The 25,371-nt window shown below is 35.9% G+C and overlaps 1 protein-coding gene across 1 annotated transcript; it reads left to right on the top strand.

The window, feature by feature from the left end:
* Nucleotides 1-779: 779 nt before the first annotated feature.
* Nucleotides 780-25,063, top strand: LOC149783326 (uncharacterized). Its single transcript, XM_089931547.1, has 4 exons — nucleotides 780-9,128; nucleotides 12,297-12,443; nucleotides 13,934-14,150; nucleotides 23,051-25,063. Exons 1-4 carry the CDS (start codon nucleotides 784-786, stop codon nucleotides 23,306-23,308), a joined length of 8,967 nt encoding a protein of 2,988 aa, XP_089787673.1. The 5' UTR covers nucleotides 780-783; the 3' UTR covers nucleotides 23,309-25,063.
* The last annotated feature ends 308 nt before the right edge of the window (nucleotides 25,064-25,371 follow it).

The following is a 25,371-nucleotide window of genomic DNA, read 5'->3' as shown; positions in this document are numbered from 1 at the left end:
AAAAGCGAATGTAAATCTGACTTTTACAGGAACTACATTGATAATAGACTAGATCACAAACTACACATGATGAAACTGGCTTCTAGGCTTCCTCGCCCATTGGAGTAGCAATCCAATACTGTTTCAGCAATTTGATAACCGTGGAACTCCAGCCCTTTCCCTAAGTTGTCTGTTGTAACAATGATGGGAGGATGATTTACACCATATGTATTATACAATGAAGCCATCTTCTTCTGGAGCTGTGTTCTTGTCAGTCACTGATAATAACTGGTGGGAATACAAATGCATGAAAAGAATATATCAATTTTTACAGACTTTGATGTTGAGACAGCTAACTTTCCTGACTTAAAACACATTTGTTTTTACAGTTTGTAAATACACAAATACCAAGTCTCTTTTTCCCCATAGAGGGATACATTTTACTGGAAACAACCAGCATATACCAATATAAACAGAATATCTAGTTCTATTGGACCATTATAAGAGACCACTGGTTTTCTGAGCTAGAAAGATCCCTGAGTCCTGATTATTATTTAAACTTTACTCTTACACTTTAAATAAAACAATGATGGAAAAAATATGTATTTTACTTGAACTTGCTTTTCAGGAGCCAGCAACATTCAGACTTGCAGCTGCCAACCTTATCACTTTCACAGTGGTCATTCTGAAACAAATGAATTTAATAGATCTGAATATCACACTGATGTTGGCCAACCAACTAATTTGCTTTTAAATTTTAAGCAAGTTCCTGACTTAACTCTTCATGCAGATGGAATGAAACCAATGGATGGAGCAAGTCTGGAAGCCTTGCAAAGCTCTTCTTGTGAGGCATTGAAGACCCACATGGATGCAGTTGAAGATCACACAAGAGAAGCACTATCTAAAAAAAGCACAGACCAAAAGGAGATGAACCATGACAACAAAGTAGGAAAGGTCAACAAAAAGAGGAGGTACACACCCATAAATCACAGGAACAGGGCACAGAAAAGTCCTGAAAATAAGGGTCAGGGCAATTCTGATATGAAAAACAAGAAAGAAACACACGATGCAACAGCAAAAATGGCTCATATGTACTCAGAGCCTTTGGGATGGAAAGTAAAGGCTCAAAATGACTTTGATAATCTACCTCATGCAGATGAAGATAGTGGGAATACGTTTGCAAAGTGGGAGTCTGATGCTAAAATTTTAGTCATAGAAAGTGTCAAAGGAAATATTGATGACAAGTGTTCTGTCATTTGTAAAGCAGATGACAAAAGCACGAGTGCAGATTTGCACTTGAAGAACCAAAACCCTCTCAGAGATGTCATTTGTGCAACTCTGAATTCAAATAATTCTGCAATTTTCAGGTATTCTCACTCTGGGTCAAGCTCAAGTTCAGACAGTGAAAAATTGGAAGAGCTCTCAAAAGTATCAAAATTATCTCACCGGGACATGTCTTTGGCAGGTTCACAAAACTGTACTGTTCCAGAGAGTTCTGTAGAAAGCTGGAATAAAACAAACATAGACAAAACTTCCGGCAATATGCAGTATCCCTTGGACTATGGTCCAGATTTGACAGAATGCATTCCAGTTGCATCAGATATGATTAGAAAACAATTAGATATAGATGCTGAGACTCACCATACAGCCACCTCCTTTTGTCATCTTTTGACTTTAAATGGAAGTGATTCAAGAACTAAATCCATAGCTCTTTCAGAGGAGGACCAACCTATGGCACTTACTAACACAGAAAATCATCAAAATTCAAATGACAGTAATGGGTTAGCAACTTGGCAAGCACAACCTCTGTGTAATAGCAATGTGAACCAAAACAAAAATGATGGAAGTGTTGACAAGCTTGCAGTAGGAGCTAAAGTTCCTGCTCCAATAAAACCTCAGTCATCTTCTTTACTGATCCATGAAAATACAACAAAGTCCATAGGTGAAAAGGTCAGAGAGTTGTCTCATAAACTGATATTGCCTAAAATGCCTTCAAAATCGGCAATTAGTGATATAGAACCTTTTAAAATTGCCAGAAAATCGAGGACTTCCAAAGGAAGTTCAGCTCTTGCAAAAAGTAAGCCCAAATGGGACATGACTCTCATTACAGGAATAGATAAACCTACACCTAGTATAAAAGAAGTGTCAAGGGTGCAGAAAACACATCAGGGCAGTCCAAGGGTGGCAAGCATGCATACAGCTGAAGCAGTTGATCTATCAACATTTGTAGAGAAGGGAATGGAAATTTTAAATGAGGACATCAGAGCAGCTGAACTACTATTGAGTGTGTCTGGAAGATTCTCTGCTACTGGTTCCTTCTGTCCATGTATAGACCATAGATGTGTCACAAAATGTCAAGAGCCAACACCCAGGCAAGACTTGGAGATGTCAGGCACTCTTAGCAAACCAAACCAAAGTGACATTCCATTACAATGTTCATCAAACCAGCTCAAATCTACTTCACAGTCATGGAACAAAATAGAGCATAGAGTCAAATCTGATACAAAAACAAAATCTAAGAGAGACAATAAGGAAATAAACAGTCAGTATTCTGAAGTCAGACAGCAGCTACATTTAAATGCACCAGCTACTGTCACTAAGGATAATGTTAATTTATGTCCTTACAGCTCTGGACATTCTGTGAATCTGCAGGGCATGACTGAATATTCCTCTGTGACACCTAAGTCTTGTACAACCTGGATGAATTCCCAAGTTTCAAAGGATAAAAGTGTTATTACTACCAGAACTCCAAATAATACACCAATCTCTGAGGAATCTGTTCTTGAAAAAAGTGGAAACAATCCCAGGATATCATTTTATAGTAATCATGATGACATGAAAGTTGGAGACAACACCAATCAAACTTCATGTAATGCAAATGCATATCTAAGAGCTCCCATGCCTCTTACAAGAATTCAATTGCGGGAAGTTCCTGCACTTCCTCTCATTCGAAAGGAAAATTCTGAAAAACAGAGATCATTAAATAAATTAAAATACAATCCAAATGCTGTGCAAGAAAACTTGTCTGATTTAAATATTCCTGCTGCATCAGATATCGATACAGAGATTTTACATTTTGGGGCTTCATCTTCATGCATGCCAGATATATACGACAGCTTTGCCAGAAAAGGAAAACCAAAATGTGTGTTAGTAGAACCAACACCCATTACTGGCAACTTTTCCAAGGGAAACGATTGTGTCATAAAGGATGTTCAAAATACAAATCGTCTTCCAGTTTCACAACCAAGATTGATGCAGCAGAAGAAGATAGAAAATAGCAGCCCTCTTGTTCAGTTTCACGCATCCAACCATGTAAATACACAGCCTACCAGCAGCAGTGTTGCAGTACAGACAGATCCTGAGAATTACGGAATGCATAAGTTTAATGTTGTAAAAGAGCTCTTCAGTCAGGAGTTGCCATTACCCACTCTACCACAGCACTGTACCTCAGAACCAAAGCCCAGGAAGGGTAGGCAAGAAAACCACTCATGTTTAGATGCAGCATCTATAATTCATGTAAAAACCCAGGCCAAAATTTGCCCTGCCTGTTCTATCGGTACTACGTCAGAATTGGTTTCATCAGTTAGCAAACGTACAACAAGGAAGAAGCTCCCAACATCAAAAAGAAGAGGCGATACTTTTCAACTTCCAGTTTGTAATGCTGGAATGGTTTCCAAGCCTGAAACTGTAAAATTAGGTCATAACAATGGACACAAAATGGACAGAGGTAGACGTAAGTCATGGAGTTTTATGGATAGTGGTACCAAATTCTTTCCTATCATTAATGATCTTTGTATGGCTAAAAATCCAAGGAGGGTTAAGAGGCACGCTGAAGGAGATTTACTTTGGGAGAAACTAGCTATGTTAAAACATGCTCCCAAAGAAGGCACAGTTGGGAAAAACAAGAACATGTCTGCACAGGAAGTTCCTACTCTTGAAAATGTTTTCAGCTCGTTCAGAAATGTGGTCTTAACTCAGTCAGAGACAGATTTGTCTGGATTTACAGATCAAGATACATCTGGAAATGTAATAAGACGTTATAGGTCTGATAGTCAACTGGAAATGCAACTTCCCTTGTCTGATTTACTTACAGAGTTTTTGCAAATGAGAGATGATTTGGAGACTGCTTCAGCACATAAAGATTCAACATTGGATGAGCATTTAACTGCTTGTGAACCTTCAGATCACCAAAACCTTGATGTTTTAAACCAGAAACACTGCCTAACAAACCAGCATGCACCAGTGTTGATAATTGAAGACAGTAGTCTAGAGGACAATGAGCTAATAGCTACTTGGCAAGATGGCAGGAAAAAGGATGGAAGAAGTTATGTAAAATGTGCCACCTACCTAACACCTCATACAGGCGGAAATGCAAAGCGAGAAGGGAGGAGGGAATGTTTCAAGAGGAGTCAGGGTGGAAATGAAGCTTCTGACCAAGAAATCCTGGAGATCATGGCAGCTGTAAGTGACCGAACACCTGTCCGAAATAATTATCTTCCCAAAGAATCACCTGATAAAACCTTGCAAGGGTCATCAGATATGTACAAGGCAGGATATGGAAGAAGGGTTAAAAGTGCTTATAGTTCTGCATCCAAGCAGTCGAAGTCAAAAAGAACTGACCGTTTGAAATCTGCACATTGTCAGCTGTCTACTGTGAGCATGGGTGTGATTGGTGTAACTGTAAAACCTGAAGCAGGTCACAAGCGAATAGGCAGTAGCAGGATAGCTGACTCAAAATCCCAGAGCAATTCAGAATCATTATTAGTAGCCCAGCGTACAAGGTCCAGTGCAAATGGACTAGAGTATCGTGCCAAGTCCGCATCATCCAGATTAGCTCAGAGTACAAGTTCCAGTCCACAAAGACTAGAGGAACGTACCAAGTCAGCATCATTTAGAGTAACCCAGAGTACAAGTTCCAGTCCACAAGGACTAGAACGATGTGTGAAGTCAGGATCATCAAGAATAGCCCAGAGTGTGAGTTCCAGTGTGCAAGGACTGGAGCTACTTGCCAAGAGTGCTGTTTTGAGAGAGTCCCTCAAATTCAAAGATCCTGATAAACTCGGTTGCAATTTTTTTAAAGGAATATTAAATGATGAATTGTGGAGACCACATACCTCATTGGTTGCTCATGAAAAGAAAAAAGATATACTCACCACTTCTAGTCCTTTTAGAAATCTACCACATCAAGGAAAGAGTAATATACCTGGAAAAAATAGACTTGTGAATAACTTTATGTATGAGGAAAACTCAAACAAGTGCAGTCATTCAACCTGTGACACAGAAAATGAGGCACAACATATACTAAAATGTGATTCTGCAACTCAGACAGAAAACTATTTTACCATTAGTCCTGCATGTGGTGAAAACAGCTTAGAGGATCTCCAGTACACTGGCAATATTTCAAACAATTTCATTACTGATGTTCAACTCCAAGCCACTGAAAAAATGTCGGACCAAGACTGTATTGAGACAGTTTCAAGTTCCAAGGAAGAGTCTTTCTCAGGAATCAACAACTGTCTTCCTCACAAGAACAGAATAATGAATTACAATCAACATAATCAAGAAGCTGAAGAGAAAGAGCACATAGGGATGGCAGATGACAAATCCACAATGCAGCAATGCTGTAATAGTCAGAAAACATACACCGAAGAATGGGATCAGTCACCACAAGATAATATAGAAGTATGGTCAATACCAGAACTGACTCCAGAGACTGCATATGGAGTAATATCACAGGCAGGAAGTGAATCATCACTAATAATGCCAAAACTCATCCCACAGCAAGACATTGAGTTAATGAGACAGGTTGATGATGAATATGTACAAAATGATGATTGGAATTCCTCTTCACCAGTTTGTAAAACTGTAACTGTGGAAAATACAGCTCCAGAGCAGTCTGGCAACAATGAAAACAGTAAAGATATGAATGAATGCTCTTCAAGGTTCTCTCTTCCAGAAGACTTTTCTTCTTATAGATTAAATGTTTATCCCTCATTGATCATGTTAAGTGGTATGAAGAGGACTGAAGCTGTGGAAAAAGCTATAATGGCTGGTGAAGTGGTAATGATCAGTGACCCAAAACAGATTGGTTTTGGACACTATTGCATTCCAAGAAGTGATGGCACATTCTTATTACTGCCTTGTATTGTACCAGATCATGTCCTGCGTCCACATCCAAGAAACAGAATTGAGGTAGAAAGTGCAGCTACTGCTGATGAAACAAACATGAAAGATGGGCAAATGGAACAAGGACCAAATCTGAAGAGATCAGTCACAGTAGCAGCTGAATCATTTACTGAAGACTTATCACAATGCAGTGATAATGTGAATTGTGTAGAAGGTGAGAAAATGCCAATATCTTTACATAAGAATTACATTTTTAGTGAGGAAATGTGTCAGTACAAAGGGCAAGATGTGGCTGGCAGTGATATTGAGGAAAATAATGTCATAAACAAATTATCAGATGGGAAACATGAAAGCCAATTTGTCTTGGAACTAGACATGATTAATGATGTGTCTAAAACATATGCAGATCACAATTCCAGTGGCAAAGGTGGTGGAACAATCCACAGAATGGAAGATCAAGGTGATGAATCAGTTCAGAAGGAGTTTGTAGATATAGACCATGAGTCAGTAAAGGAAATCAGGTACATGCACACAAATCTCCAAGAGCCAATGAAGACTGCTGATATAATTCTTTATAGTGGTGATGCCATTAGTGAGGTTATCTGCACAACTGGGATGGAAACGGATAAGAAAATGAGTTCCTGTGCTGAGGCAGGTGTTCATAAATATGAAGATGGCCTTAATAGTGAGAATATCAGTTTTGCAGAAAGGTCCATGTCTACAGGAGATGAGACATATGCTGTGAATGGAATGGATGTTGTGGCACATTCATTTATCATGACCAAAGATCAGACAGGAGTTAAACCAGAAATCCCCAACAAAACTGAAAAGGATACTGGTTTCACTCCATTGGAGGATTACAAAAAAACAAATGGCACTGAGAATGGCACAAGTAATGTCCATACTTACAACAACTTGGACTATTCTGAAGTCTTTCTTGGGCCAGAAGATAGAAACCAAATGAAAGCTCAATCAAGTCATGTATGCAGTAAAAATGTAGTGAGTGACATGAAGGTGACATGTGCAAATAATGAAAAAGGATCCACTACAGAGAGACTTGATGAAGATGGTATCAAATTATGTACCAAATGTGGGAATGGGGTATGTAAAAGACTGTCATTTGATGAAGAAATTAACTTTGAAACAGGGGTGGATGACCTGGCTGTCTATTTCAGCAACTCAGAGTCAAATATCAGTAGTTCCTCCTCAGAGATGGACACTCAAGAAAAGCATTCATTAGTTTCTAAGCAAAGATCAGGTTGTTCCAAAGAGATGGGAGAACATTCTGTATCAGATTTCAATGTTCAGTCTCCTATGGAAAGAACTAAAATGCCTCCAACAATTCTACGAGGAAATGAAAAAATATCTCAACACAGCCAAATAAATGAGTCTGGACAGTCCAGTCTTGATTTATCTTCTTTGAGTGATGGGCAAAACTGCATAGCAACAAAAAAGAAAAAGAATATACATTTATCCAAGGAAGAAAATGAGGAATACAAAACAAATGGCACTGAGAATGGCACAAGTTACATCCATACTTATGACAATTTGGACTATTCCAAAGTCTTTCCTGGTCCAAAAGACAGGAATGAAATGAAAGCTCAATCAATTCATGTATGCAGTACATATGTAGTGAGTGACATGAGGTTGACATGTTTAAATATTGAAAGAGGATCCACTACAGAGAGACTTGATGAAGATGGTATCAAATTATGTACTAAATGTGGGAATGAGGTATGTAAAAGACTGTCATTTGATGAAGAAATTAACTTTGAAACAGGGGTGGATGACCTGGCTGTCTATTTCAGCAACTCAGAGTCAAATATCAGTAGATCCTCCTCAGAAATGGACACTCAAGAAAAGCATTCAGTAGTTTCTAAGCAAAGATCAGGTTGTTCCAAAGAGATGGGAGAACATTCTGTATCACATTTCAGTGTTCAGTCTCCCTATGAAATAACTAAAATGCCTCCAACAATTCTACGAGGAAAGGAGAAAATATCTCAAGACAGTAAAATAAAGGAGCCTGGACAGTCCAGTCTTGATTTATCTTCTTTGAGTGATGGGCAAAACTGCAAAACAACAAAAAAGAAAAAGAATATACATTTTTCCAAGGAAAAAAATGAACAGAGGGATGTTCCAAGAGAGCAATCATCAGCAGGCCTAGTCCAGACAAAGGTGACAGAAACAGGAATTAAGCTTTTAATCAGCAAAGAAAATTTGAAGGAATACAAATCCTCTCAAAAGAAACATTACAGAAGAGATAAAAGATCAGATTGTGATTCTAAAGAACCAGAAACTGGAGTGAAACTGATAATCCAGTCTGAAAATCAGAAAGAAAACAAACTATCAAAGAAAAAGCATCATAAAAGAGACAGAAAGTTGTATGTTGGTTCATCTTTGAAGACCTCAGCTCAAACTGGTTCCATGACCAGCATCCTGGAAAGTGTCTCAGAAAATCTTGCAAAAAACTCCACTGGAGATACAACTGAAGGTGGAGACAATATTGATGCCCAGTCAGGACCAGCTCATGTGGACAAAAAACATGAGACAAAACACAGGAGGAAGTATAGACCGAAGAAGAAGAGATCCAAGATTACATCAAGGCATCTTGATCATGGGTCCGAGAGAAAGAGTGATAAGCAGAACCTTTCAAAGCTAGAGGATCAAGTTGAGGAGATGAATAGAAAGAAGCTGAAAGAGAAAAGGATCCAGGCAAGTGCCATAAAGAAACCGTATGTGCCTGTGGTTCGCTTGAAGAGGACATGTAGAAAAGATAACAAAGAGTACCACTGGGAGAAATATGTTGAAGAGGATCCTTCTGATATTGATGACAGTGCAGATGGTGGTGATCCGTATGAAGAAGAAGAGGAAGAAGATGATGTCGGAAAGAAAAGAGGGAGAATAAACAGTTTCCTTGGAGAACAGCAGACCATTTATGAGATTCTGAAACATGGGTCAGGAGATGTCATGAAAAACCACACACAAGACACGTGGACAAGAAACATGAAAGAATATGATCCAAGGTATTGATTTCATTATCTTCCCTGCGTTAGCAAATGGAGAGACCTACGTACAACTTTGAGGTCAGTCCTACAGCTCATACCTCAAATTTATATCAATTGCTACACTTCAGATTACTTCAGTTATTTGCAAATAAGGACTGACCAAGAAGTGACCAAGGAGTTACAAATGATAAAAAAAAATTTCCATTGATAACCTCAGTTAATCCTACAATAAATCCTATTATACAAATATCCTGGGTGGTCGAATAGATCAGGAATTTTTTTTTTTTTGCAGAGAAATTTATAGGGAATAAGCTGGGTTTCTTCTTTAAATTTCAGGACTGACATACATATGGGTCATAGTTTTGGCTCAGGGAAATAACCAAGGTAATTCCAAATGGAGGTATAGGTATCACATTCCCCAAAGTGTCAGCATCGCTATCAATAATGTTACAGTTGTGTGTTAAAATCTTTGCTAAGCAGTGGAGATATATCTTAGCACATTCACAGAGGAGATATTGATTTCCCTGAAATATGATTCCTATAGCATAGTTACTGATACCTATTTAATATTGGATTTGATACAAATACTCAATCAAATGCCCAGAATTGAATTATGTAAGTGATTTCGCTGATGTCTACACATTAGTATTCTTCAAAGCGGTGTCAGACTTTTAAATAAATCTTGCTTTGGTTTAAATTATGTTCTGCATAACCAAAATTATCTGGAAAACATATTAGAGGGGGACTTGCAGTAAATACAAAACCACGTTTATTTTTATTTCGAGTTCGAGGAAAGAACTTGTTTAACATAGCTTGTGAATATATTTCAGCCTGATTGCCTTGATATATAATACTACATTGTAGGAAACTTGCTTTTTCCTCCAACTTCATATAAAACTCATTTGTGGTTTTATATATCTATCAAATGAAAGATTAGTTTCTTTTTGATTGTATCACCTTTAAATTGATTCTGAATTAAATTCATTATATTGATTTTGAATTAAATTCATTATAATGATTTTGAATTAAATTCATTATATTTGCCTTAGTTTCTTTTTTAGAACAACATACCGTTGTACTGCTGGTCAAATGTTTCATGTTTTTCCATTAGAATATGTTGATTTTTATGACATTCCACAAATAATTTACACTGAGATATTTGATATCCTTGACTCCATTTGTCTTTAGATTTTGTGCATGAAACGTGAGCTTGAACAAAGAGACCTGAAACAGTAACAGTCTGTAACTATATTTAGAACTAAGTTAACATAGAACTGCCACAATTTAAAACAAAAATTCAAGTACCTGTCGTGGACTGCCAGATTTTACTGATGTACTGAGCTAGATGTACATGTATTCAAGTATCATATCAGATATTAGGTCTGAGTTTGAGCCTTCCTTACTCAAAAGGTTTTAAAAGTAATGAACCAGATACATTTGATTTTCACACATGTAATGAAGAAACCTGGCAGTTATGTGAGCCTTTCTCATCTTTTATCACCTATGTCAAGAGAGATCTTAGGGATTTGTGATCCTCTTTTTTTGTCTTGGCCTGCTTCTCCGAGGTTGGTTGTTTGTAGTCATTTGACATGTGATGATTGTATGATGTCATCATATGGCAAGATACACTTTAATAGTTAAATAATTTTCAATATGGTTATCATGGTGCGGTTTTTAAAAAAAATCAGTGATGTGATGCAGTATGAACAGTACCGGTATAGTGTTTTGTTTTTTTTTCTTTTCTTTTTGATAAATAAATAGGTGATTCAAGAAATAATGTACATTTTAGTTGGTTAGACCTGAGACCAGGAAATCCTGTACTGTATGGCTTCTTCTAGACAAAATGTTACATATCTAAGTCTTTCATGACACAACTGCACACAGATGGTCAAAAACATCACAACCTTTGCATTATTTTGCAATAATCAATACAAGTATTAGTTACAATGTATTTAATTCCTAAAATGCACAACAGTTGAAATTAATGTCCTACAAAACAAAATGCTTTGCTTTGATTTACCTGAGGAAAATTAATTCCAGATTGAAGTTCGCTCAAGGACTATATCATTTCTGGAGGACTATGTGCTTTAATCTGAAGGATAACAATGGACTTTTCCATGTTGTTAATTTGACAGTGTCAACCATTGTTCTTTGAACATTGATACATGTTTAATGACGAAATTGATACTGAATTTTCAGACTAACCTAAGCTTTTATGTTCTACCTTAAGGTGAGGAAATTTTCAGCAGGTCATTTGCAGATTTTAAGTTGCATCGCAATTAACAGTATGCCATTTTGACTTTGATCCTCATTTACATTTGGGAATTTGAGAAAAATAATCCTTTATTATGCTTCAGTATTGGATAGGAAATTTCACCCTTGCCTCTAAATTTTGAATAAAACACCCTGATTCAGACTTGTGACCTTCGATTGGAATTTTCCTATCCTACACTGACACTTACGCAGGATTTTACTAATCTGACTTTGGTTATCGTACTTGCTATATTTTGGCTTGATGACATCACAATGAGGTATCACACACTTGATGACATCACAATGATGTATCACACTTGATGACATCACAATGATGTATCACACTTGATGGCATCACAATGAGGTATCATACTCGATGACATCACAATGAGGTATCACACACTTGATGACATCACAATGCAGTGTTATACAATTGATGACATCACAGTATGGTATTTACTTTCATTATACTGCTTTGGTGGCCTAGTGGTTAGAGCGTCCGCCTCAGATGCGGGAGGTCGTGGGTTCGATCCCCGGCTGAGGATAATGTGACTGGGTGGGACATCATGCTACGTGCCTGTGGCATGATGCCCCAGTGCTAGACATCACTATAAACTGCCACACTGCAGACATCGTAGTGATGTGACTGAAAAATTGTTAAAGCTACGTTAAAAATCCAAATCACACACACACGCACACACTTTCATTATAAAATATAGTACAGCTAAAGTACATGTATGTCAATGATGAGATGAAATAGAAATAAGTAATATTTGTGTGTTCTTTTTAAAATTGGTTGAGAAAAATAATCAGTTTTTTCCAAGATAAGGAAATCCCAGTCTTAGGGTTACAATATCTGTCTTCTTTGAAACTATAATTAGCTGAGTTTTCCTTGTCATGGTACAAACTCCAGTGCAAATTGTGTTATTCCAGAGAGGAAGAGCTATTGACTCAGGTAATGACAGCTGGCAACAGACGGAAATCAAGTCAAGAAATTCCAGGAACTGATGCTGCTGAAACAGGGGACACCAGTGAACAAGAGGATCAAAATGGGCCCCACGGAAATAGCACAGAACCAGTGTTTGTATTGCCTTTGTTATGAGTCAAATTTGACCCAATTCTGTTTCACATTTTTCAACAAAAAAAATATTTATTTTTCTAATTTTAGTACTGGTTGCCATATTTAATGGCAGAGCAGCATCATTGTTAAATGCCTTTATGCCAGGATGCTTCTGTCAAATTTATTTAAATTCTGTTCAGTGCTTTTTGAAAAATTATTTCAAGTTTTATTTTTAGTAACAGTTGCAATATTTGATACAACATTAATGCTTTAAATGCGGGCTTGACATGGCCTTCCTGTTGAACTTCTTTTTACTTTGACTTTGATAAACAAAGGTAAGCATGTTGAAGTACAAATTACTTGAGATAGGCAAACAAGTGTCAGATTATCTTAATTTTCTTCTCTTGAGTACCAGTTACACAGAATGGTGTTTATTATGGTGGGAATGGGGGCAAACATGTTTTTGCTTTAAAAAACAAATCCCTTCTGGCTGCTCAAATTGCTGATTGTTGACTCATCATCACAGTTAAGAAGAAACAAAAACTTGTTCAGTTCCTACTCATTATTTTTTATCCCAGACAGTATGTAGTTAAGCAGAATTAGTAACAGATCTATCATGTATAGTTCAAATGATATATATATATATATATATATATATATATATATATATATATATATATATATATATATATATATATATATATATATATATATATATATATATGCTGTTACATTTGTTTCATTATAGTTTTATAGTTATACCTATTTCTAATGATACATTCTGTATTTTGTGCACAACTAGATGTCTAATTCAGGCTGGAACTTGAACGTTGTGAGAGAAAGTCTTAAAATAGAAACAGATTTTGATTTTAAAATGCATGTTTTTGAAGCCAGATGTTGACTCTGCTCAGTAATGGTCTGTGTGAAAATTGAAATATTCAGTTTCATCCAGAGGGAAAAAACCAGACAGATTTTGGAACTTTTTAGTTTCAAAACTTGTGGGAATCCTTGATTTGTCTGATGATAAGCCCATCCCACCACCATTTAAAAAAGTTTGTTCAGTATTTTCTAAGGGTATCTTTGCATAATAATAAGCTTACCCTTCCTCACCCCAACTTATTGATTCATTTATTAAGCTGCTCCCCAGGTGTTATCATGGCAGAAGTTGCAGATTTAGCCAAAACTCATGTCAGAGGAGAAATAATGTAGGCTGGCCCCCTGGTGTAAGAAATATTATAGACTGGCTTAGGATCTTATTGTGGGGAAAATGCTGCATACTAGCCAGTAGGAAATAAAAGTAGCCCCCTGAATTTACCAATGTGTAAGAAAAATTCTAGATCACATGACCATTTACAGCCAATTGTATTATCAGTTCAGAATGTTCTGAATTGTCATATAGTATCCTTCAAAACTTTACATTATTAGTTCAAGATACACAAATATGACATCTTATTTGCTTTTTTGCAGTTTCCATGTAACTTTTCAGCATGAACCTTACTTTCTGTTGCAGTTTCCAGAACATTTGTGATGAAGACAATGTAATTCTTGGAGGCCAGGCACATTACAAAGCGTTTATCTTGCCCTTTGTTTATATTAATGGATTTAAGTACATCTCAGTCCAGGATGCTGTTGTTCTGTTCCAGAAATGTGCAAAGCAGTGCACAATTCCCCGCTCTTTGCTGCAGAAGGATAAACACATTGCAAAGTCTTTTACTTGCTGGGAACAGGTTGGTCTGAATGCTGACATTCATGCTTAAACCATTCACAAAATCAGTCTGGAGAAAGATTCATTATATGATGTAGATTATTTAAGAATGCTTGATGCTATGAAAACATTCCGACAAAAGAAAACAATCTGGAGCACAATCCATTTAATGTGTATGATGTAGATTATTTAAGAATGCTTAATTCTGTGAAACCATCCTGACAAAAAAACAGTCTGGAACACAATCTATTTAATGTATATGATGTAGATTTATTAGGAATGCTTAATGTCATGAAACCATTCTGACACAAAAACAGTCTGGACTACAATCCATTTTATGTGTATGATGTAGATTTTTTTGGGAATGCTTAATGCTATGAAACCATCCTGACATAAAAACAGTCTGGAGCAGGATCCCTTTTATGTGTATGATGTACATGTAGATTTCTTAAGAATGCTTAATGCTATGAAACCAATCTGACTCAAAACCAGTCTGGATCTGGATTCACTGTATGTATATGATGTAGATTTTTAAAAAATGCTTAATTCTATGAAACCATTCTGACTCAAAAACAGTCTGGAGCAGGATCCATGGTATGTGTTTGAGGTAGATTTTTTAAGAATGCTTAATGCTTAATGCTTTCAAACCATTCACAAAAAGTGAACACGATCCATTTTATGTGTCTCCAGTTTTAATAATGATGCCATGAAACCATTCTGACACAAAAACAATCTGGAAAAGGATCCATTTTATGTGTTAGTAACTTTAATAATGATACTTAATGCTTTGAAATCATTCTGACACAAAAACAGTCTGGAGCATGATCAGTTTTATTGGTATGATGTAGATTTATTATGAATGCTTAATGCTTTGAAACCATTCTGACACAAACAGTCTGGAGCAGGATTCATTTTATGTGTTTGATTAAGTTTGATAGGATGCTTAATGCTTTGAAACCATTCACACAATCAGTCTAGAGCAGGATCCATTTTATGAGAAAATGGAGTTTTCAGCTTGAAGACTTTCTGATTATGTAATAAACATTCATAATCCCTGAACATAAAGTTTTATGACTTGTAAAATATTAATTTAATTACCAGTAAATGGCTTATGGCATTTATGGAGGATCAAACATGAGTGTTCCTTAGATATTAGATTTATAAACCTTGAAGAATAAGTTTGCAAAACACCAACTTCTTGAATTGTTTGAAATTCTGCTTACGACATCACTGCAAAAATTTGGTGTTATTGATTGATATTGCAGTATGATGTTACTTGGCAATATATACTGTTAGATATGCAATTCCTGATACTGTTATGTATATCTATATTATGTGTTTCTTTTTTTATTCATGATTATAAGGATCATTTAGTAGACAACATGTTAAATTGCTATTTGTCCATTATGGGTTTGTAGCTTATGATGAGATCATTTCATTCCAGTAAACATATTTTGTGGCCTTTTGATGTTGGAAGGAGTAGAATTAATCATGTTGACAAATTTGATGGGATTTGAGTTCAAGTCATTGGTTTTCTCCTAAGAAAACCTGGCTCACCAGATTGCTGATTAGATGGCTGTTAAAGGACCTTAAATAGACCATGATATATTACTTCACTGTCTCCATCATGTATTTGGCATTCATGATACAGCCTTACTGTGGTTCAAGTCCTACTTGGTCAACAGGACACAAATTGTGTCTGCAAATGGAATACACTCCAGCCGAGTTGATCTATGTTGTGGTGTTCCACAGGGGTCTGTTCTTGGACCTGTTCTCTTCATTCTATACACTCAGCCGCTCTCAAGTGTCATAGATCATCAGCCAGTGTCTCACCAATTGTAAGCTGGTGACACAAATATACAGATCTAGCCACCCAACTGAAGTTGATGCTACCATGCAAGGTGTAGAGAGGTGCATTTCTGATGTGAAATCAAGGATGACATGTAACAAGCTGCAGATGAATGATGATAAAACAGGCCATTCTGATCACAACACAAAGACTTTCTCATTCACATCCTTTATCTGAAACAATAAATATATCAGCAACACCGACATTAAATTCACACAATGAGTACAAAACCTAGGTGTTACTCTGGACAGTACTCTCATATTGCACCAACATGTCATGAACATATGCAAGGCTGCATATCTTGAGCTGATACACATCAGCTCCATACGCAAATATCTTTCAGTTGATGCCACTAAAGCACTTGTGTGTTCATTAGTACTTTCAGGACTGGACTATTGTAACTCAATTCTGTCTAGTTCATCTCAATATCTACTCCAAAAACTTCAAAAAGTTCCAAACACAGCTGCTTGAATCATACTTAGAGTACCACGATCAGAGCACACCTCCCCGTTGCTCTGTACCCTACACTGGCTATCCATTCGATCTTGAATCAAACACAAAATTTGTTCTCTGTGCCACGTTTCACTGACAAACTCTTGTCCAACACACCTATTCAACCTCACCCATGTGTACACACCAGCAAGATACTTATGCTCCTCTTCTGACAATCGTATACTCATTATTCCCACTATGAAAACAAAATCATATGGACAGCATTGTTTTTGCATACCAGGGCCCAGCAACATGGAATGAATTGCCCACTGAACTTAGACACAAAGACACAATGATCACATTCAAGAGTGCTCTCAAAACTCACTTATTTCGACTGCAAGAACAAACTTAAAGACCTAATAATGTTCCAACCTTAAATATTCTCAGCATGGTTTTTTTCTATGTTTTCTAATTTCATGGTGTTTGTGTTTGTAATCTTATCATTATATAGGTTTTTTATCTTATAGGTGTTTTCTAATGTTGTAAAGCGCATAGAGCTTCTAAAGATTAGGCACTATACAAAGTCCTCATTATTATTATTATTATTATTATCTGTGTATGATGCTTGCAAGGCTATTTGCAATGTCAAACACATAGTCACACCTGATGATAATGATGCAGTTTGGAGTGTTACTGGTATTGCTACTGGTATAGTTGTGTTGAAATTAGCATTGTGGATTCTGAAGGCACATTTCTGTTATCAATTCAAACACTTACCACAGGTGTTTATGAAGGTATTGTTCAGCAATTATTATAGCAAATTAAAAAAAGGTATCAGTGTACATGTTTGTGGCACTTCAGACTTTAGACTGTTACTAAAATGATATTTGACAAGCTAGTTTCATAACATTTCAATGGTTATCAGTAACTTACCAAAGAAATGTTTGTTCATTTTACATGCAGTCAGGTTGCATGAGCATGTCACATTCTGGTCAATCATGATCCAGGCTCAAGATATTTACACTGGTCTGATTTTCCAACGTGATTTTGCTGTGTTGTACCAGATTCATGACTTTTTGTTGGAATACCAGGACCTGTACAGGCAGTCTGTGGTTGACCTGTACTTTTATGCACATGTAACAAAAGTCCCCACAAGTGACTGCCACTGTACAACCAACCACCCACCCCCATCTCTATCAGTTATGGGTGTATTGCTGTGATCCTTTCGGATTAAAGGCTGTTTGTTGGAGGTGTAGATGATCGAATGAGGATCATTGATGCTTTGGTGAAAAACAAGTAACTGTCACAGTTGTAATGAAACAGTATATTCAGTCATATTGCTACAATGTCTGCAGTATGGTAGCTTATAGTGATGTCTAGCACTGGGGCATCATGCCATAGACATGTAGTATGATGTCCCACCCAGTCACATTATCCTGACACCAGGCCAACCAGTTGTAACACTAACCTCTTAATGCTGAGTGCCAAGCAAGGCACATATTAGTACCATTTTTGTAATTCTTTGGTATGGCTCAGCTGGGGATCAAACCCACAACCTCCTACATCCAAGGCGGATGCTCTAACCTCTATGCCACCAGAGCAGTATAATGGTTGACATAAATGCAACTTAGCTTAACACATCCAAACAAATGAACACCTTGGTGACATTCATATTATTCAATCAGATGTGGTACATATGTAAAAGATTGGTAGAATATTTCCATTCCTTGTGGCCATGATAGAGGCTGTAGCTCTCGTGGTTGCAAAGCAGCTGTGTTAAGGGCAAATGGAACTGGATCCAGAATGGCTAGGAAAAAGATTGCCAGTGGAAAAATCTTAATAGAGACAAATAAAATAAGGAAATCTTCTTTGACTACCCAGTACAATTCACATATGACCCTGCCATTAACCAGTCTTGACTTAAAACGGTAAAGTCAGTCAATCATTTCTGAGGTGTCCTTATGCAGAATGACCCTACACTAGGGAAACCAGCATTGCTAACCTGAATTTAATAACAGGACCTGGAGCACATTGGGTTGTATGCATAATAATGTTCGACATCTGTTGTATTTTGACTTGTATGGACTTGCATTGCCACATGAAATTATTGATTGTTTAACCCGAGGGGATAAACAAGAACCAGTTTTATTCAACTCTGCTGTTACAAACAAGGCTAGATGGGCCAATTCATAGACATTGTACCATTGAAGCATCACATGCACTCAAGGATACAACCCTGTAAGCACTTGTCTTTTGGAAAGTATTATATAAAATGTTTGTTAATATTTCTGGACACTACTCAACATGATATGATGGTGTTGTGGATCTGAGCAGGTTTGCTGCCACAGCGGATTTGGCTGAGTTTACCAGCAGGGTTGTTGTTGATATCGACCCAGGTGAACTTAGATTTTTTTGGGGATTAAATTGGAAAACTTAAAAAAACCCAGGTGGAAATTTAAAAAATCAGAGACTCATTGCGATGATTGTTTTTATTAAGATCTATGTTGATGCTGCTAATATTTCAGCAAAACAGTACATAGAGAAAGAGGTGATAGAGGTACCTTTACCATCTCACATAGTAAATTCATGGGTATATTGAGGGAATATGAAAAGAAAAAAATATATTAATGTAGCAAATGGTCTACTTGTTTTCACTGCTATTGGGGATAAATATGATAAACTTAAAACTTCACATTGTAAAAGTGTGCAAGTTCAGATGATACTTGTTTATCTAATAGGATTTATAGGAGGTTGGGGTGCAATGACAATAATAATAAATAAAGACCAGCATGGTAGGCCATTAGTCATGCATACCATCAAAGATCACAATGTTCCAGTATCTTTTACATATGCAGCATCAGTATTATTGTTTGCCAGAGATAATATTCAGTTCCAAAATGTTTGCTTCTTTCCAAAGGGGTACTGAAGTGTCTTTGGTGTTTAAGATTAGATTTATAAGTACACATAAGCGATGGATTTGATCACAGTGAAGAGGTTATGGAATTTGCCAAAAAAGTTTTGAATTGACTGACCAGTGATGCTAACATCGATGCTAATTTCATTCCACTTGTCTAAATATCTGCATCAGATTGGCAATAACCAAGCCTTGTAAATAATGAAATTTAATCTTGTAAGGAGTCAAATACAAAGCAGTAGCTGGAACCACCCGTATCAATCAATGCCTACTCAAAGCCAGCTTGGTGTTATAACATTGACAAATTAAAATACTCAGTCATAGACTGCAAAGCACAGGGATTGTCTTTACCAGGATAAAGTCGAGCTTTTGCATTCCACATTTATTATGCTGCACACAAACATTGACTCAACCAAGAAAGGTCTTGGCTGTTATTCAACAAGGATGCACTTATCCATTAACAGTATTTGGATGAAGATGAAAATGATTTTCAGACATCATTCAGTGGCGTAATTTGTTCTGTATGAATGTGGTGTTAGGCCCCTAGAAAAAGCAAAATCACTGGAGTCTTAATGCACATCCTTTTTTGCTGTAATTTTATGACAGTTGTGCCATTTAAAATGAATAATTGGTTAGGTATGCATATAGTACCTGAAGAAGGCAAGATTTTTAAGCAATTATACTATGTAGTCACATTAATAATAGAAGATCATTGATCATCAGTTTTACTGATGTTAGAAAATAAAGTGGAACAACAACTGTAAGATGAAATCACCAAGAGAAATGTATTGCTCATAAAATATGAATGGGTGTGTTTGGTGGTAGATACTATTTTTGAAATCACTGCCATGATCGTTATTGGTCTTGGTGTTGCTGGAATTGTGACCACAGCAACCATTATAGGTACACAAGTCTGTCATGGATATTTTGGTAGCAAACTGGTGTGGATGGTGGTGCTGAAAAAATAATTTCATTATGGCTGCATTCAAAATATGTGTTTATTCAGAACTTCTTGCATCAGCACAAAGCAGTCGCAGTACAATTAGTAAACTTTACTTGATAATTATCTTAGAATAGCAGAATTTAAAACCATGTTGGTGGAAATGGAAAAACATAGATGACTTTGTGCATAGATAAGGAACCAAGACATTAGTAACCCAAAACAGGTGATTGCTTTACAGGAAAATTTAAAATTTAGTGACTGCTTGCCAGTGTATATCAATCTGCCCAATAGTGCATTGACCTGGAATGGTAACTTCACTTGTGCTCACACTGGGAAGCACTTGCTTAAATTGGATACTCACATGTGATTTAAAAGGGTAAAATCGTGAAATATTGAGGTGTTTGACCTATATTACCTAAATCCAAAAGTGTCATGGAGTATAGAGGGCTGTGACCCATATTAGTTACCTAAATCCAAAAGTGCCATTATGATAGTACTCTTATAGAATCACATTATACATCAAAGAACTGGAAAATGAGTATTTTGAAAAGAAAACAAAAAGCAGCATGTACGATGCTTAATTCTGAAAACCACTTTCATCACCAGACCACACAAAAAACCATCTATGCCTGTCCAGGCCTCTACTAACATCAGACTAAAGCTGAGACTTGACTTTTTGTATCTGACCCAGATTTCACCACCAGAACTTAAATCTTGATTTAAATCTTTTTTTAGAATTATGTGATCTGATAGACTCAAATTTAAGGTCAACTTCATATATGTATTTTTGTAGTAGCCCTTAATGGCACCTTGGAACAATTGTGGCTTTATTATGACAAGTAAAATTTAAGAAATATAACAATAAATAACAAAAAAAAAAAAAACTAAAACAATAAATGTAAAAAATAAATGTAAAATGAAGAACAAGCAGATTTATTAAAAATAAGATAAATATATGTACATTGTATAAAAGGTAAAGGTAATGTCCTTAAATCCTCAAAACATAGGGTCACAATTTGTTTTTAAGAAATGCATTCCCTAAAAAAAACAAGATTTATTCATATATTACATTTTTGTACAATTTCTTCATTCAGCCCAGATCAAAATACTTTTTCTTGCATGGTGGAAGGTGACACTTGTCTTGCATGGTGATACTTGTCTTGCATGGTGGAAGGTGATACTTGTCTTGCATGGTGGAAGGTTGCACTTGTCTTGCATGGTGGAAGGTGACACTTGTCCTGCATGATGGAAGGGGACACTTGTCTTGCATGGTGGAAGGGGACACTTGTCTTGCATGGTGGAAGGTGACACTCTTGACTAGCATGTGGTCCACTATCTGACTCAAAATAGACCAATCAAATGTCTCAAGTCTAGACTTAAAATAGACCAATCAAATGTCTCAAGTCTAGATTTGAATTAAGAATTGTGTTGCTTAATTTGAGCCCAGGCCTTTATCTCTCCAACTGAAATCAAGTCTCAAGTTAAATTTAAGTTTGGAATCTCTAATTACATTTATGTTTTGAATCCAGGAAACCAATTGGCTAAAATTTAAGTCTGACTTAAAATAGACCAATCAGATATCTTAAGTTATGACTTAACTTAAAACTATTTGTTGAAATTAGGTCCATAATGACCAGTTGTTCTGTTGGTGAAATTTTAAAGTCTGATTATGTAAGTATATACTTGTATAATGAATGCAAGAAAACTTTCTCATATTTCTGCCCCTAATGTATACAAAGCTTGAATTGCTTGCATTAATTAAAACATTATTGGTTGTTCATAAATGTCTAAAACACTATTTGTTTATAGCATTGCAGTTTCACTGATGCTTAATGAATTTTTACTGAGTTTTTCAACTTGATTGTAAGTTTCTCATATGATCCTTGGACATGGAAAGCTGGATGATAATGTACTCAAGTATGAAGGTTTGTGGTTACTCATCCAGGATCATTCCAGTTTCCTTCACCTCCAAGACCACCACAGGCCAAAATAAAACCCATGTTTATCACTGGGCTTCTTTTGGGTTTCCTGTTCCTTCACCCCCAAGACTGCTTCAGGCCAATGTCAGGTCCCTAGGTTATTGGTTTTCTTCAGGGTCTCCAATTCCCATCATCACCAAGACAACTTAAAGCCAAAATCAGGTCCCCATTTCACACAATATTCCTCAAAGGCAATTTTACAATATTTTGCTTATGATACATTTACAAATACTTTAGTTTAATCTATTTTAGGAGGAAGGATAAAAAATAACTACATTTTTTCAAAATGTTACATTGGGAAAAATGTTATTCTTAGAGAAAAGAATAGAGTAGTTCCTGAGATTTTAGAAATTTTTTACTTTTCATCAGGTTTTTCTTGAAAAGAATATGCTTAATTTTTAGTCCTTGACCCCTGCTAAATACTCAAGGAAAATTTCATTGTTGCCAACAGGTAGGTAAGAATATTTTAAAATGAAAATATATTTGAGGAAGAAAATTTGGGATGTTAGAGCTGTAAAGGTACATGTGTAAACTGTAAAACTTGTGCAATCAATGCAGGAATCAATTGCTGTAAAGAACCACAGTGTTGATACTGTCATATTATTGCATTAATATGGTTGTGGATCATATTTGACCACTCTGGTGGCCTAGTGATCAGAGTGTCCACCTTGGAGGTTGCAGGTTTGAACCTTGGCAGAGTCATACCAAAGACTTATAATACGCACACACATTGATCGCATTTAATAATTTTCTCACAGTTATTTACTTTTTTCCCTTTATTATACAACTCATTTCTTCTTGACAGGTGTATCAGTTGGAGCTAATCAAGCTGAAAAAGGGCCCTAATGTACGAACCGGAGACATTCTACTTCGTCTGGACCATTTGTTGACCCGTCTTCCAGCTCTGTACAAGGAAATTGCTGCACAGCATGTGATTACAAAGCTAAAGAAAAGTCAAGCCTGTAAATATAACCTGCTGAAATGGGGAAAGCCAAGCCATAAGCTGGGACTGACACCAGCAAAATCAAAGAATACATTCAAGGACAAAAATAGCAAGAAGTAGTGCAATTGTGATGGGTTTACCATTAAAATGTTTCGAGTTGTTGATTGCTGCTCTTTACATTTATTATTATGGGATCCAAGAGTTGGGATCAAGCACGAAAAAGTTAATCAGCTAAAGGTCATTTCAGCATGATCTAATAGGTATACCCTTCAGTTTTCTTAAAATGCTTATTAAAATACAGCTACAAATCTTGACAACATGAGAGAGCAAATAAGGGAGATAAGTCAATTTCAGAAAGATACCGAAAATGACTGACTTCATGAGGAATTTCTGCATCAATCAACATTTCTGTGTATACTTCTGAAACTGGTATTCCTTTACTGATGAAAAATGACTGAGTTTTTATGTTATCAAGGTTAATAGTTACTATTTTTAATTTGATTAATCATATTTTTATATGAAGGGTATACCTGCTAGACTGTGTTCAAATGGACTTTACAACTTTGTATCTCTGCAACATTGTGCTTGGCCTGGAGCTGTGAACTAAATGTATATGACATGTTTATTTCTCTTCATTTTGCTGTTAGTTTTTTAAAGTTCTTCCTTTCAAGTTTTCAGCTAAGTGCCATAAGTAATTGTTTTACATTGTTTGAAGATTTGAAATGGAAGTCTTTTGTGTTTTTGGTTCTCGAAATAGCATCAAGAACAAAATTTTGATTACATTTTTTTGCCCTTTTTTTAAATCTTGGTCAGAAATGGTCAATCTGTTAAAGTAAAAGACTTCTACTCAAAGTTTATTGTTAGAAAACATGGTTCCACCCAAATACAAGCCGTCCAATTTTCTCTAGTTATTTTTTGGTAGCGAAAGTAGGCAGGACAAAAATTGTAAAAATTAAATAATTAACATTTTTAAAGATAATTTAAATGCTTGAAGATCTGAGTAAATTTTCAGTCTGAAAGTTGTAAAAAAAATAATATCAGGTGTTTAAAAACTTAATATCTATGAAAACCAACCTAACTAAGACCATGTTACCTTTCACACAACCCTCATTTAACAGTTGTCCACTTAAAAATTGGTACTTTGGTTTCACAAAACTTTTTGAATTTCATTGTTGCCTAGAACTATGTATTTATAGACCCAGTGAAAAATTAGCCACATATATCAAGCTGCCCCTGTGCCCATTTTATTTTTTATTATTATTGCTATTATTATCATTATTATTATTATTCCAAACATACAGGTAGATGTGCCAGGTTTGTGATCCTGGATTTACCTCTTTACAAAGTTTAGTCACAGGTATCACTATATAAATCAATAAATGAATAGAAAAGGCGAGAGAGAACCATTGCTATAGTTTAGCTTGTTTGTTTAAGAGAGAAGAAAGCAAAAGATTAAATATACATAATACTGATGATAATTTTCTCTAGAGACAACTTGCTTTATCGAAGTAAGTTTATGTAAGTCATCCAATTCATAAATGTTTCACATTCAGAATGCTTATAACTATTGTATTTTTATACTAAATAATAGCTGTTTAAAGCTTTTTTAAAATGTCATATATATGTATTACAGTACTTAAACACGTGAATTTAATACTTTGCATGTAAAATTGAAAACATCATCTGTTTGTTGCCTATTGTATATACCAAACAACACCTTTTCTTTAGACAAATTATAATTTTGTGCACAAGTACATTTGATATTAATCACAGACACAAGGTCTGCCTAAGCCCATTTTGTTAATGAATTTTCCTACAGATCAACAAAGCTATCTGCATCATTTTTGTAACTTGGTATTAAAATATTTACTTTTAGATTTGTTTGTTTTGTTTTAGCCAAATTAAAAAGAGAATTACGAAGCATTTTATATGGCTTTATTGCATCTATATGGTATATGGTAAGTGTAATTTCCACTCATTGCTAGGGTTGCATCTAGAATGTGCGTTCATACAAATCCCCCTAAATTTAACATTTCCCGCAAGATTTTTAACCCCATTCGGGCAAAATTGCACAAAAAATAAGAATCATGTGCATTTTTGGTGAAGAATGCATTATTTTATTGTTTTTTTAGCTGTAAAATTATCAGTTGTCACTCTCATTGAAAATGTTGTACTTGTATAGT

This window comes from Sinohyriopsis cumingii, chromosome 14 (genome assembly GCF_028554795.1).
Source record: "Sinohyriopsis cumingii isolate HCF-2022 chromosome 14, ASM2855479v2, whole genome shotgun sequence".
Taxonomy (NCBI): Eukaryota; Metazoa; Mollusca; class Bivalvia; order Unionida; family Unionidae; genus Sinohyriopsis; species Sinohyriopsis cumingii.
The sequence above is the reverse complement of the archived record's forward strand: the minus strand, read 5'-3'. Positions and strand labels throughout refer to the sequence as shown.